This window comes from Notechis scutatus, chromosome 6 (genome assembly GCF_049901735.1).
Source record: "Notechis scutatus isolate UNSWTSFEM ecotype Mainland chromosome 6, rNotScu1.2, whole genome shotgun sequence".
Taxonomy (NCBI): Eukaryota; Metazoa; Chordata; class Lepidosauria; order Squamata; family Elapidae; genus Notechis; species Notechis scutatus.
The window spans coordinates 83,701,057-83,715,099 of record NC_142014.1 but is presented as its reverse complement, the minus strand read 5'-3'; the positions used below and the strand labels follow the sequence as shown (position 1 = coordinate 83,715,099).

Below are 14,043 nucleotides of genomic sequence, written 5' to 3'. Positions count from 1 at the left end.
CCCTGCCCAGAACGGTGGGTGGTCTTAGGGGTTTTGCCAGTGCTCCCTCTCGCCTGGGTTGCCCAAGAGCCGGAGGGGGTGGGGTGGGGGTGGTGCTGGTGCTGGGCTCTCCCCCGCCAGCCAGCTGAGACCCGGCCTCCAACTGGGCTGCTGCAGCCGAGGCCCCCAGCTGCTTCAGGGGTGGCCAAGGGGGCTCGGGAGGGACCCTTCATCAGAGCCCGGCAGCAACGGCATGGCAGACCCTCCTCTGCTGCCGTCGCCCGTTGCAGAGGCTGCGGGTGGGCAGAGTTACTCCTGGCTGCTACTTTGGCCCCATCTTTGGAGGGTGTTGGGCAAAGCCAGACATCCCCTGGTCTGGGGGGCTCTGAGGAGTCCTATCTTGCACAGGGGGGCTCCCTGGTCAGGTTCAGAGCTCACAGGGTGGATGCAGGTCTTGGGGTGGGGGGGGGCACAGGTGCTGCTCTGCTCTTCATGGAGGCAGCTCTGGTAGATCATGGTCTTCCTCCTCCTCCTCCTCCTCCTCCTCCTCCTCCTCCTCCTCCTCCATTCAGTTTGCCTGAATCCCAAGTGAGGAGCATGGGGGGGGCAGCGCTTGTGGGGCTGGGCAGGAGGAGATCAAGGGGGAAGCAGCCCAAGTGATGCAGGCTTAAAGGGAGGCACTGGGGAGGGAGGGAGGTTGAAGCCCTTGGGCCTTCCATGCCATGTGAGCCCCCCGAGCAGGACCCCTGACTGCTCTCCTGGGGAGGGGGCAGAGGGTCTGCAGTGGGGAGCTGCCCTGCCCCCCTGCTGCTTCTGGCCTTCAGGAAGACCATGCCCCCTCCCCCCCTTTGCCTGGGAAGCTCTGCCCACCTGGGACACAGGCTCCCAAGGCAGCCCTGATGCCCTCCCTGGTGCCCCTGTGCCCGGCAGTGTATGGGGGGACGACAACTCATCGCTGCCTTAAATTGGCCTAAAATGCCTCTAGACCTCCCCACCCCCAAGAATCCAGTGGCCTCTGGACCTCAAGGCTTTGGCCAAGGTTTTCCAAGTTGGGCTGGTGGGAGGATTTCTAGGCTGCACTGGCAGCCGCTTGGCTTCGCTTGGTCGGTTAAAAGGAGCGAACGATGGATGGGGCAGCAGGAGGACTTAACTGGGTTTATTGAGGTGCTGAGTGATGCGGAAGGCGTCACCTGCGGCATTGAGGGCAGGGAGGGCTTCAGGTCCAGGCTTCCCTCTGCCAGAAGGGGAAATGGGGGCCCTGCCCCCAGGACTTGGGGGCCAGAGAGCCCAGGCAAAGTCCCCGTGGAAATGCCCCGCCCCCCCATGGCATTCGAGGCCCAGTCTCCAAGGCCTGCTTGGCTTGGGGGGGGGGAGGTGGGGGGCTGTCAAAGGCAGGGAAGGGAGAAGCTGCCTGGGGGAGCCGGGGAGATCAGGATCCATCCACCCCGCCCAGACCGGAGGGGGAAAATGGCAGCGCCCAGGGGATTGGGAAGGGCAGGCGGGCGTCTCGAGGTCCCAGGGCAGGGCGGCAAAGTCGGCAGGGGCTTGGAAGAGCCAAGAGGCCTTTCAGGCCCCCCGACAGAATTCCCACGTGGCAGCAAGGAGAGGCCGAAAGATCGGGGGGTTTGGGGGGGGGGAGAGGCTCTTCCCAGGCCTCCCACCCTTCCTTCAGCTGGCATTGGGAGGCCAGTGGGGATGGCCCAGAGGGAGGCGACCCGCAAGCTGCTTGTCTCTGGGGTCCTTGCAGCAGCCCCTGTCCCGCGATGGGGACCCCACGGCCCCCGGATTGCCCCTGGCCGCCCTCCCTGTCAAGGCGGTGGGGCGGAGGCCCTTTGGCGCTCCTCCCTTTTCTCCTCTATTGGCTGGCTTCCCAGTTGCAGGTGGCCGCCTATCCAGGCCCCTGAGGGCACCTCAACGGAAGAATGGCATCTCATGGTGCCCTTCTCTCTTGGGGCACCAGGGACATATGCCCCCTCTCCTGGCGTCTGGCCCCGACCCTGCCAGCTTCTTGGTATGCCCCAGGGCGTGGGGTTTGGGAGGGAGTCTAGATGACCCCCTGGAGGTGTTTCTTGTTTCCTCTGGGTTTGCCCTCTGCCCTTTTGTTCATCTAGGGAGTTATTATGTTTAATCTCTCGTTAGCCACCCAGAGTCCTATTTCCAAGATGGATGGCCATATAAATGTGCTTAATAAATAAATAAAATGCGGTAGTGAATGAATCGGTGAAATAGGAGCAAGATTTGTTCAGAAATTAATCTGGGGTGAACCCAATATTTTAATTATGTGTGCTGGATTTATGCAGGGTGGCTCCTTTGGGATTTACATCCTGTCAGATTCCAGAACTCCCTCCTGGTACAAAACTCGGCCTTTTCGGGGTGTGTGTGTGTGTGTGTGTGTGTGAGAGAGAGAGAGAGAGAGAGAGAGAGAGAAGTGTTCCTCTTTTGTACACTTTGTCACTTTAGCACAGCCAATCCCCTTGGTTAATTGTAATTGAAGAGCAGCTACTGGTGTGGGATAAAGTGGGAACAAGATGCAAATTAATTGATTTTATTTGGTGTGACTAGGGTGGAGGATTAATTGAGTGGCTTTATCGTCTGTGAAATTATCAAATTACATGCAGAGATACGAACTGGTGCCTGAGTCTCCATCCACACAGACCTAAGGAGGGACAGCCTCTTCCTTACCTGCCCGCCCCGCTGGTCGCTCTCTGCGGGCGGCTTCTCTCCCCAAAGGGAGCCGCCCTCCGTCTGTGGGGCAGGAGGGCTGGTGTCTCCCTGCTTAGCTGGCCTTGCTGCTCGGGCCCTGGGAGGAGGCCGAGCCAAGAGGCCTCTTGGGGCAACCGGAGTCCCTTGGGGGCCCCTCGACTGTAGTCTGGGGAGCTGCTGGAGAGGGTGGGGGGCTGGCTGCTAGGGCTGTGCTGGATCAAGCCCCTGGCCCTGGCAGGTGACCCAAGGCAGTCACGGAGGGGGCTCCAAGCTGCAGGGGGGAGGGGCCATGGAGGGGAGCTCCAAATGCAGCCGAACAGCCGAGTGAGGGAAGGGTCCCTGGAGAAACCCCTTCCAGAGGAGCCTTCGCCAGGCGGGCGGGCGGGGGACGGGACCTTCACCTTGTGTGAACCCTCTTCCAGAGCAGAGCCCAGGGCTGGGCGGAGGAGGGAGGGGGAGGGAGCCTCTTCAAGGGCGCCCAGGTGCTGGGGAAGGGGCCCTTGGGGACTCGGCGGCCACCTCCGCTCCACTGCCTTTGGGGCACCTGGCCTTGCACTGCAGTTTTGATAGCTGCCCGGCCGGCCAGCCCTGGCATGCTGCCCACAAGGCTTTCCGGTCAGGCGGCTTATGCAGCAAAATGGGAAGGAGCCCCCCTGCAGGTTCTCCCCCGGAGGAATTGCTGCCCTCCAAGGAGCCCCCCACTACAATGGGGTCCTTGGGCGGCTGGGGGAAGGACTCGAGGGGAGCCACCCAAACCCAGCCTCCATCCCTCTGCCCCCTCCCCAGCCTCGGCTCCTCTGGGCTGCCTGAGAGAGAGAGAGACAACCCCCTCCTGCCTTCCCTGCCCCTCCCCCCATGTTCCCTCCTGCAACCCCCATACTTGAGTTCGGGGGTTTCGGAGAGGCTTCCGGTTTTCTCCAGCCGGCTGCTTAACCTGCTGGGGGGGGGGGCTTCCTCCCCCGAACGTGTCCCCACCTCCTGGGGGTTTTTCTGTCCTGGGGGTTTCCACTCCACCTACTCCTCGTTTCGTGACTGTTCGCCATTACCACAGTGATGAAAAAATCAACCACTGACAAGCTTTGCAGAGCTGAAATGAGACCTGGGTAGGTAGCTGGGCTTTCGATTAGCAACTGCTTTGCTTAACGATGGATTTGCAGTCGCTAAACGAGGATGACCCATAATCCTCAGCTATTCTGAGGAAAGGGACCTGCTCTTTCAGTCCACTCATTGAAAAAGAAAGCAAAGGGCTTAGAAACGCTGCTGCCCAGAAGGAAATCCAGGCTCTGGGCTGCCGTGGGTGGTGGGGAAGGCGGCCTGGCCCCAGGGTTGCCCCCTCCCCTCAACGGCTTCTGGGGTGGGGCTTTGGCCAGTAGGCCGTGCTCCCTGCAGTGCCACCGCTGTGCCCCAAACGTGTGTGTGTGGGGGGGGCAGCCTTGGGGGCCTCTGCTGGGACTGGGCCTCCGTGGGGTCCGTGGGCTTCCCTGTCTGGGGCCTGGGAGCTCGGCCAGCCGGGCCAAATGCAGTGACCCCCCCCCCTCCTTCCCCAGGACAAGAACCGGAAGCTCCGTCCTCTCTACGACATCCCCTACATGTTTGAGGCCAGGGAGTTCCTGCGCAGGAAGCTGATCGGGAAGAAGGTGAGCTGATTTGGGGGGCTGTGGGGGTCCTGCTGGCGGCCATCTTCCTGCCCCTTTGGCTCTGGGACGAGGCACGGCTGTCTCCGGCTCGCCTGGAAATCTCTCCCCTTATGCTGCAAACAGACCCGCCCCCAACTCCCCCCACGAGCTGGAGCAAGGTGAGGTCACCTCTGCCTGCATTCAAGGCCCGGGCTCTGTTGCTGGTGCTTGGTGCTGAGAACCTGGGCAGGTTGGCATGCAGAGGGAGGAGGGCAGCCGCTTCCCCCTGCCTTCTCCCCTCCCCCAGGGGCTCCTTTGGGGGGAGCAGCTCTGGAACTGCCCTGTCTTCCTTGGGTCGGGGGCTGGGAGAAGAAGCCCTGGCCCTGAAGAGGGGATGCCCCCTTGCTCCTCCCTCCCCCAGAGCCTCCTGGCTGCAGATGGAAAGGCCGGCCCCTTCCCCTTTGCCCTGCAGGTCTGGGGGGTCTTCAGAGAGAGGGGGTTTGTGTGTGTGTGTGTGAGAGAGAGCGGGGGGTGCTTCACAATGCGTCCCCTTGAACTCCCAGGAGTAAATTTGCAAGCCTCCCTCTGAATTTTTTTTTTTAAACCAAATTTTATTAATTTTTAAAGACATACAAAACATAGATACACAAAAACACAAAACATAAAAGCATAAAAAATCTCTTTTCTGAAAGTTGCTTAGTCCCGGGTTATAACTCTTGGTACAGACACAAATTCAAATTCATATTCATTTTGCATACCATTTCATATCTTATTAACATTTTCAATTTTCTGTATAACTTCTCCTCACTTTTAAATTTTCTCAATTTTATTTTATTTATCTCCTCTCAATTCGAATCATAATATTTATTATTCTTTGTCTGTTCTATTTCCAACCATCCATTTATTTTCTTCTTTAAAAAAGAAGAAAAACTTCTCCTGTACACTAAATGGAGTATGATGCCTTTATCTCCTTCCCCTATATTTATAATACTTAATATAAAACACATAACTTACATTGGGATTCTGTCTGGTACATTCTAAAATTATACTATATTATCAAAAATAATACAAATCTATTCATTAATATTAATATTCATTTATATCTTAAACATCTAACACATTACTTTTCAGTTAAATCACATACTTTTATGGGAGCACCTATTTTCCATAGTTATTCCCCCCCCACCTCACATATTATAGCTCATTATTTCATTACGATGTTCCTCCTTCTTCTACTTCAAATCTCTCATTTCACAAAAAATTTCGCTAATATACCATAATCTAATCATTAATATTAACAATCATTTATATCTTAAACATTTTATCCATTTCAATTAAATATCATGCCTTTGTGGGAACACTTATGCTTTCCAAAAATTATTACACCCCCCCACATCACATGTCTTAAATCATATTTCATTACAGTTCTCCCTTTTTCTTAACTAAAATTTCACTAGTTTATATTAATTATTTTATCACATTTTAAATTACATATTATTTCCAATTTTCTATGATTATTTCTAAATACAAATATAAAAATGCAATCTTATGTACCTTTCTAGAATCCCAATTTCAATAAGATTTATCCATTATCTCGAAAAAACTTTTGCTTCTTCACATCTTGCTCCCCACCATTAAGGCTTCTCATCCCTTCCTTTCTCCCTTGCTTCTTCTTCTCTTTGTCCTCTTTAACCCCTTGTCTCTCCACCTCCCTTTTCTTCTGTTTTCCCTCTTTCTGTTGTTTCCTAACATAATGTCCCTTTTTCACCTTATTCTTCTCTTTTTGGGTTGTTTTTCCAGATCTTAAAGTCTTCTTTTCCTTTTTTTCTTTCTTTTTCCCTTCTCCAACCAAAGTTATTTGTTCATCAAAGATGGCTTCTTCTTTGTCCCCATCATCCTGTTGCTCATTCTGCTTCACATAAGTATAAACCACCATTTCTAAAAATTGAAAAAGAGTGCCAAAAACATCTTTCCCTTCTTGCTTTTCTTTTTCATATTTTTGATATACAAGTTTCAGTCCATCCACAAATAATGCCATTGTGTAGAGAAAAAGTTTTTCCAAACAACCACCCAGATGTTTTTAATAAAAAATAATTCTCAAAAGTTCCAAAATCACCAAACAATCCAAACAGGCTGTTTCTTTTAAAAACCTCCTTCTTCTTCACTTTCTCTTTCTGGAGTTAAAGTTTAATCACAAAGTTCTCTTTCAAATATATATTTTTAGAAGTCTTATTGATGTTTAGTAACTCTTTAAAATTCTAGGCAATCTTCTCCTTATTTTCAAATTTTGCTCCAATTTTTCCCCCCTCTCCCTTCCCACTCACAGCCAAAAGAGTTTTTCCCATCCGCTATCACGTTAGGAAGGAGAGTGGAACAAAAAAAAAACTTTCCCTTTTAGAATATTCGCAGCTTGTTACTCTCACTAGAAACAATATATACTTAGCAGCCTTCAAGGTTCCAGGTCACTTTCTTTTGCCTTGTCCCGGTTGAAAGCAACTTTCACAATTCTTCAAACTTTCTCCCTCCTGCACATGCTTGTCCGGCTGCAGATTTCTTTGTGGCGGCCATTACTGACCGCCGTTCCTCCGCCTCGGGAAAAGGGGTTTTTTGCCAGCTGGGGAGGGGGTCTGCGACGCCCCCAAACCCCTTTCCGGCTCCCCCTTGTCTTCAGCTGCCTCTACGGGGCAGCTATATCCCCCAGATCCAAACGGATCGGGGGAACCTTGGCGAACGCAGCAGGGATCGTGCGGTGTCGCGAATCCCTGCCGCCGCCGCAACCTTGCAAACCGGAAGTCCGCCTCCCTCTGAATTTGATGGTGGGGCTGCTGGGCCCCGGCAGCTCCCTGCCGCCGTCCTTCCCAGGGCCAGTTGGCCACCTGCTGGAGTGCCACGCAGAGGGGGGCGGGGGAGGAGGAGGCACAGACAGAGAGCTGGGCTTCAATGGGGGGCATTTAGTGCCTTGCAGTGCTTCATCCCCTTCCCCAAAGGCTGGTGCGCTCCAGCCCTCCCCTGCTGTGCTGGGCCTGGGAGGCGACGGTGTGGGCTTCCCCAGCAATGAACCCTGCCCTGTCCCCTTGCACCCCCCATTGGCAATTGTCTCCTTCAGCAGCTGCTCTCCCTGCCCACGCAGCCCCCAAGACTCTCGGCTCCTGGGTGAGGCGCCCCTTCCCTGCTCTTCTGCGGGAGAGGGCCCCCCAGCAGCACCCCAACATGCCAGGGGCAGTTCCCCGGCCCCCCAAGGAAGAGGGGAAGGGAGAGGCGGAGGCCCCAGCTTCAGAGGGAGAGGCTGGGAAGGGATCAGTTCTCCTCATCGGCTCCGGGGCTTGGACCTGGGAGAGTCCATGCTCCTCCACGCAAACGCCTCTCTGGGGAGCGGTCGGGGGGCTCTTGTCTCCAAGGGGAGGCCTGTTGCTGGCCGGGCAGCTGCTGCTGCTGGTGCTTTGAGCACGAAGGTCAGCCAGGGCTGACGGCCAGGCGAGGCCAAGGTCGTCCCCGGCTCCTCCTGGCCTCTGGGACCCCTGGTGCCACGGGGAGGCTGCCTGGGCTGCGAAGGGCGGCCAGTGTCAGCCCAAGGAGAGCCTGCCCTTGCCAGCCGGTGGCCCTCGGGCCCTGAGGCCACTGGTCGGCCGCTTTTCTCTGGCTGTGCCGGTGGGGAGGGGGGCCTCGGTGGCCCTCCTCGGCCGAGGTCACTTTATCCAAACGCCTTTTGTCAGCACCACGTTCTTCCCTTCAGATGAATCTGGTGGAGGCCGGTGATGAGAAAGTCCTTTGTGCTAATAATGATGGAAAGAGGCCCCGGGCCGGGCTGCCTCCTGATCGGAAGCGACAGGCTGAGATCACGGGTGCCCTGCGACCAGGCGCAGGGGCTGCGGAGGGGGGGGGGGGAGGGCGGCCTCCTCGGGCCTGGCGGCTGCAGGGTGACATGTTCCAGCCACGAGCCGTGTGTGTGTGTGTGTGTGTCTCTCTCCTTTGGCCAGGCGCCAGGACAGCCTCACTCAGCCCTGGGCCACCACCATCCTTTCCGGCCGTCCCCGAGTCCAGGCCACGAAGCCCCAGCGCCCAGTCCTGGCCATCACCCTTGGGCTTATCTCCTGCCTTTAGGCTGGGCTGACCCCCACAGGCCCCCTTCCTGAGTGGAGGAGCTCTTCGGCTGGGAAGAGGGTGGCTGCGGGGAGAGCCTGAGGGGCAGGCAACCCCCCCTCTCCTCGGCAGGCAGAAGCCTGGCCAGTTCACTCTTTTCCCTGCTCAGAGCCTCCCCCCCCCCGGAATCCACCAACAGCCCCCCCTTGTCAGAATTCAGTGGTGCAAGCGTGGGACCCCCTCCCCTATTCCTTAGCAACTCTGGCTAGGGAGACTGGGAGATGGGCTGCCTTCAGAGCTGGTGGGGCTATGAAGTTCTGCCCCCCCCAACCAACCAGCCTGGCATGGGAAGGAACTCTGGGCTTCCCATTCTGGGAACTCCCCATTGGACCCCCTCCTAGGAAGGGAAGGAGGAGTCCTGGAACAGGTCCCTCCCTCTCCCCCCCTTTCCTCTCCCTCCCTCCCTCCCTCCCTCCTCCAGCTGCCTCTGCCTGCTGGGGTGTAGATAGAAGCAGTGGACGAAGGCTTCCCCGTGGCTTTCATGCAGCCCCCCAGCTGGCTCAGGGTAAGGCCTCTCTGGCCGGGCCTGGCACTGATGAGCTGGTGGCAACCCCCACCCCCACCCCCACCCCCACCCCGCACAAGCAGGAGCCCTGCTGATGTCTCTTCTAGAGATGGTCTGTCCAGCCTCTCCTGGAGAACCTCCGGTGATGGAGCCCCCCAGCTTCTGAAGGGCAAAGTCCTTCCTTGGTTCATTGTCCCCACGGTCAGGAACTGGGATGGGTCTCCCTTTAAGGGTCTCCCATCCGCTGCTTCTTGTCCTGCCTTCTGGTGCTTTGGAGGGTGGACCCCCCCCGCCTTCTCTGGGGCAGCCCCTCCAATCCTGGAAGGCTGATGGCATGTAGCTCCTCTCTTGGCCAGAGCTCTGCCCAGCTCCCTCCAGCATATCCGGCGGCGTCTCTCGTCCCCTGGCGACTGGAGTGGATGGTAGGGGCTCTCGCCACGGGTTTCTTGCCTTTTCTGACCTCGTCTGTCTGGTAGGTTGGGCAGCTTCCCCCCTTTTGCATGAAGACAGAGGGGCAGAGAATGGGTGGAGGAAACCCCCTTTCTCCCTGCTGCCCCTCAGCCCCTGGCCCTCTTCTCCCATTGGTGGACTGATCATTTCCTGGACTTCTTTCTCTTTTTCCTTGTGTATGGATGGAAACTTGGTTGTTGTGGTTGTTACCTTTGGGATTTGTTGCAAGTCTCCGTTCATTCTGAGCCTCAGCGTTCCCGACTCCATCCTTGGCAGACGTGGGCTGCTTGCTGGCTTCGGTTTTAGTTACACGTTCCTCTTTTTTCATTTTTTCCACATGTGTCCCTTTTTCCTTTTTTTAAAAAAAAAGTTTTATTGCTTTTTTAAGACAAACATGAACAAACACAGCATAAAAATATCAAACCATCTTCCAAATATGTACATACAGTGTGTCGGTTGGTTTACAAATTGTTTTGTGCTTCCACTTCGTAGTCTTCAATTACAATTACATTGTATATGTTCTCATATTGTCAATCAGAATATTCCTAAATACATTAATATCATTGTTAATCATTTGATTATACTATTATTCATTCACATTTTACAAAATAATCCATATTTTACTTAATTTATTTTATGACAGTTCATATTTCCATCTCAAATCTATCCTATAATCATTTTGTAGATATAATAAAAATACACCTTTATATATTCATTATGTTCTAAAAATCTACATATTTCATTACCATTTTTTATTGTCTAACCATTGATAGAATAGATCCCAAATTTTATAAAATTGTTTATCTTCTTTTTCTCTGATTTCAAATGTCAATCTACTCATTTCAGTACATTCCATTATTTTCTTAATAACTACCTCCTGTGTTGGTATTTTCTCATTTTTCCAGTTTTTAGCAAATACAATCCTAGCCACTGTTAATACATTTACAATCAAATATTTCAATTCTTTACTAAATATTTCAGGTAAAATTCCCAATAAAAATATCTCTGGTTTCAAGTCTATATGCTTTTTTGTCATTTTTTCCAACCATGTGTGGATTTTAGTCCAATATTTTTTGGCATCCGCGCACGTCCACCACATATGGTAATATGAGCTAGGTATCTGATGACATTTCCAACATTTTTCAGACTTGTTCTTGAACATTCTTGCTATTCTTGTTGGGGAAAAATGCCACCTGTAAAACATCTTATACAAATTTTCTTTATATGCTGTTGACATTGTCATTTTATAATTTTGAGACCACAATTTTTGCCATTTCTCTAAATCAATCCCATATCCAAAATTCTTCCCCCAAGCAATCATTGTTTCTTTAACTTGTTCTTCTAGTTTAATTTCTAATAAATATCCATACAGTTTTTTAATCACCTTTTCATCAGTACCTATCAAAATCTTATCTAAGTCAGTCAATTTATCATAGAAACCTTCTGTTTTAGAATCTTTATCATACCTAGAAAGTATTTGCGCATATGAAAACCAATTCATCTTTATACCTTGTTCCTCTAATTTTTGCATAGATTTAAGTTCACCCTTTTCATTCAATATTTCACCATATCTAACTGTTCGTTCCTTTTTGTATATTATAGGGTAAGAAAATGCTTCAATAGTCGATAGCCAGAACGGAATTTTCAAATAACATTGCCTTTTAGTCTTCTCCCAATATAACCACAGAGACTCCCGTATATAATGTCTTCTAAAGTACCCCTGTGTTTTAGTTCCCCTATACCATAGAAAAGCATGCCACCCCAACAACAGATCATGTCCTTCTAGTGTCAACAATCTAGCATTTCTTACTGTTATCCATTCCTTGACCCACATCAAATTTGTAGCTTGGTAGTACAACTCCCAGTTAGGCAAACCAAATCCTTCTCTTATTCTAGCGTCTTGCAAAAGTTTTAATTTTATTCTTGCTTTCTTACCTTGCCATATATATTTCAACACGATTTTATTTAAATCTTCAAAATAGTCTTTTCCAAGCCTAATTGGAATTGTTTGGAACAAATATAAAATTCTGGGTAATATATTCATCTTGATTGTTGATATTCTCCCTATTAATAACAGTTGTAAATTTTCCCATTTCGCCAAATCTAGCGCTATCTGCTGCTTAAGTTTAATATAGTTATTCTCTTTTAGTGTACTACATCTTGCTGTCAAATGTATCCCCAAGTACTTGATCTTATTTGTGACCTGGATTTTCAATACATCCGCCAATTCTTCCTTTTGTCTTGATAACATATTCTTTGTCAAAATCTTTGTTTTGTCTTTATTTATTTTCAAACCAGCCACCTTCCCAGATACCTCTATCTTTTCTATCAATTTTAATGCTGTTTCTAGTGGGTCTTCTAAAATAAAAACCAGATCATCTGCGAATGCTTGCAACTTAAATTCTTCCTTTTTAATTTTCATCCCTTTTATATCCTTTTCTTCTCTAATATTTCTGTTTAGCACTTCCAAGGTTAACACAAACAACAAAGGTGACAGTGGGCACCCTTGTCTTGTTCCTTTTCTTATATCAATAGAGTCTGTCAGTTCTCCCTCTATCATTACCTTTGCCGTTTGGTTATGATATATAGCTTCTATTGCTTGGATGAATTTTTTACCAAAGCCCATCTGTTCCAGTTGTAATAACATGAATCGCCAATTCACATTATCAAATGCCTTCTGTACGTCTAGAAATATCAAAGCCATTTGTTTTTCAGGGTGTGCCTCATAGTATTCCAAAGTGTCCAAGATTACTCTCATATTGTCTTTAATTTGTCTCTTTGGCAGAAATCCATTTTGATCAGGATGGATAAAGTTGTTTAAGTATTTTTTAAGTCTTTCTGCCAATATTGAAGCAAAGATTTTATAATCTGCGTTTAGTAAGGAAATAGGTCTATAGTTCTTGATTTGTAATGGATCGGCCTCCTCTTTTGGGACAAGTGTAATATAAGCTTCTGACCATGATTTGGGTATCTTCTTCTTTGACATAACTTCATTCATAACTTCTAGCAATGGAAGATTCAACGATTCTTGTAGTGTTTTGTAAAATTCCGCTGGAAGTCTATCTGGGCCTGGTGCCTTTCCATTATTTTGCTTCTTGAGTGCTTCAGTTAACTCCATCATAGTTATATTGCTTTCTAACATTGTTTCAATCTCTTTAGGTATCTGGGGTAGATTAGTATTCTGTAAGTACTGTTTTAACTCTTTCATTGTCAATGTTCTCTTGTGTGTATAGTTTCCCATAATAGTCTTGTATAATTTCCTTCTTCTCTTTACTTCCATAGCGAACTTGGCCTTGATCATCTATTAGTTGCAATATTTTCCTTGATTCTTTCTCCTTTCTCAGTTTATATGCTAACCATCTACCTGGTTTATTTGCATCTTCAAAATAGTTCTGTTTCGCACCTCTGATTTTCTGTGCCAATTCTTCTTTTTCCATTAGTCCCATTTTATGTTTAATTGTGTCCATTTTTAGCTTAATGTCCTTTTTCTCTGGCATTTTCTGTAACTCTTTTTCAAGTCCTTTATACTCATCCTCTAATGTCTTAGAGGCTAGTCTTTTCGTGGTATTTCTTTTCCTTTTATAGTCTATTATCAAGCCTCTGGCATATGCCTTCATTGTATCCCAGACGTTCTGCATTGATGTGTGGACCGATCGTTTCCTGGACGTCTTTCTCTTTTTCCTTGCGTATGGATGTAAACTTGGTTGTTGTGGTTGTTACCTTTGGGATTTGTTGCAAGTCTCCGTTCCCGACTCCATCCTTGGCAGACGTGGGCTGCTTGCTGGCTTCGGTTTTAGTTACACGTTCCTCTTTTTTCATTTTTTCCACATGTGTCCCTTTTTCCTTTCAATGTGTCAGCGTCTTCATGCTGGTTTGTCCGGGATCTCTTCTTTTCGGTTCTCTGGGGTATTTTATTGGATTGAGCTTTTATGATCCCACGGATCTTGTTTTTCCCTTGAGGATTTATGTCGGTGGAATCTTTCCTCTCTAACTCGGTTGAAGTCGGCTCTCTTAAAGTCTGAAATACCACTTTGACTTTGCCTGCGTTACGAGGAATTCCAACACGATGTGGCCAAGCCCCCCCACCCAAGTTCCCCCACTTGCACCCCCTTTATCATTTCATCTCTGCTAGTAATGAAGCCCAGGGGAGCTGACCCTCTCGGTCCCTTCTCTGCCTTTCGGGGGACAAAGTTGTCAGCCAGGCTCGGCAGGACCCTGTTATTGGCCTCCCGCTTCTCTCCGGTTGATGGCAGGAAGGCTTGGTGGCCTCGTAGCCTGCTCTTTGCCACGAATGGCGCACGGAGGGGCTTCCACGGGTGGTTATTTCCAGATTTCCTCACAATGGCCACAATTCTGGGCAGGCCCTGTGAAAGGCCATAGCCTGCCTCCAGGCGGCCGCGGGGATGCCAGGCTGAGTGCCCAGGCCACCTGCTGGATCCTGTGGCTGCCCCCTCCGCTTCTCCTCCTCTCTGGTCCTGAAGCCTGCAGGAAGTGGTAACCCTAAACCAGTGGCCTGGGGGTGGGGGTGGCCCAGCACCCGGCTGCTCTGGTGCGACTGCCACCACCAAAACAATTTCCCCCCCAGGTGGTGCTGAAGGAGGCTGGGCTGAGCTGCGGGGGGCTGTGGGGGAGGGGCTGTTTGGGGCAGGG

General features: G+C 50.4%; 1 protein-coding gene across 1 annotated transcript in view; it reads left to right on the top strand.

Annotated features, from left to right (window-relative positions):
* Positions 1 to 14,043, top strand: part of SND1 (staphylococcal nuclease and tudor domain containing 1) — an 86,341-nt gene that overhangs the window by 27,094 nt on the left and 45,204 nt on the right. The window contains 1 exon segment of the mRNA XM_026687883.2: positions 4,230 to 4,319. Within this exon segment, the coding sequence (XP_026543668.2) occupies positions 4,230 to 4,319 (90 nt within the window).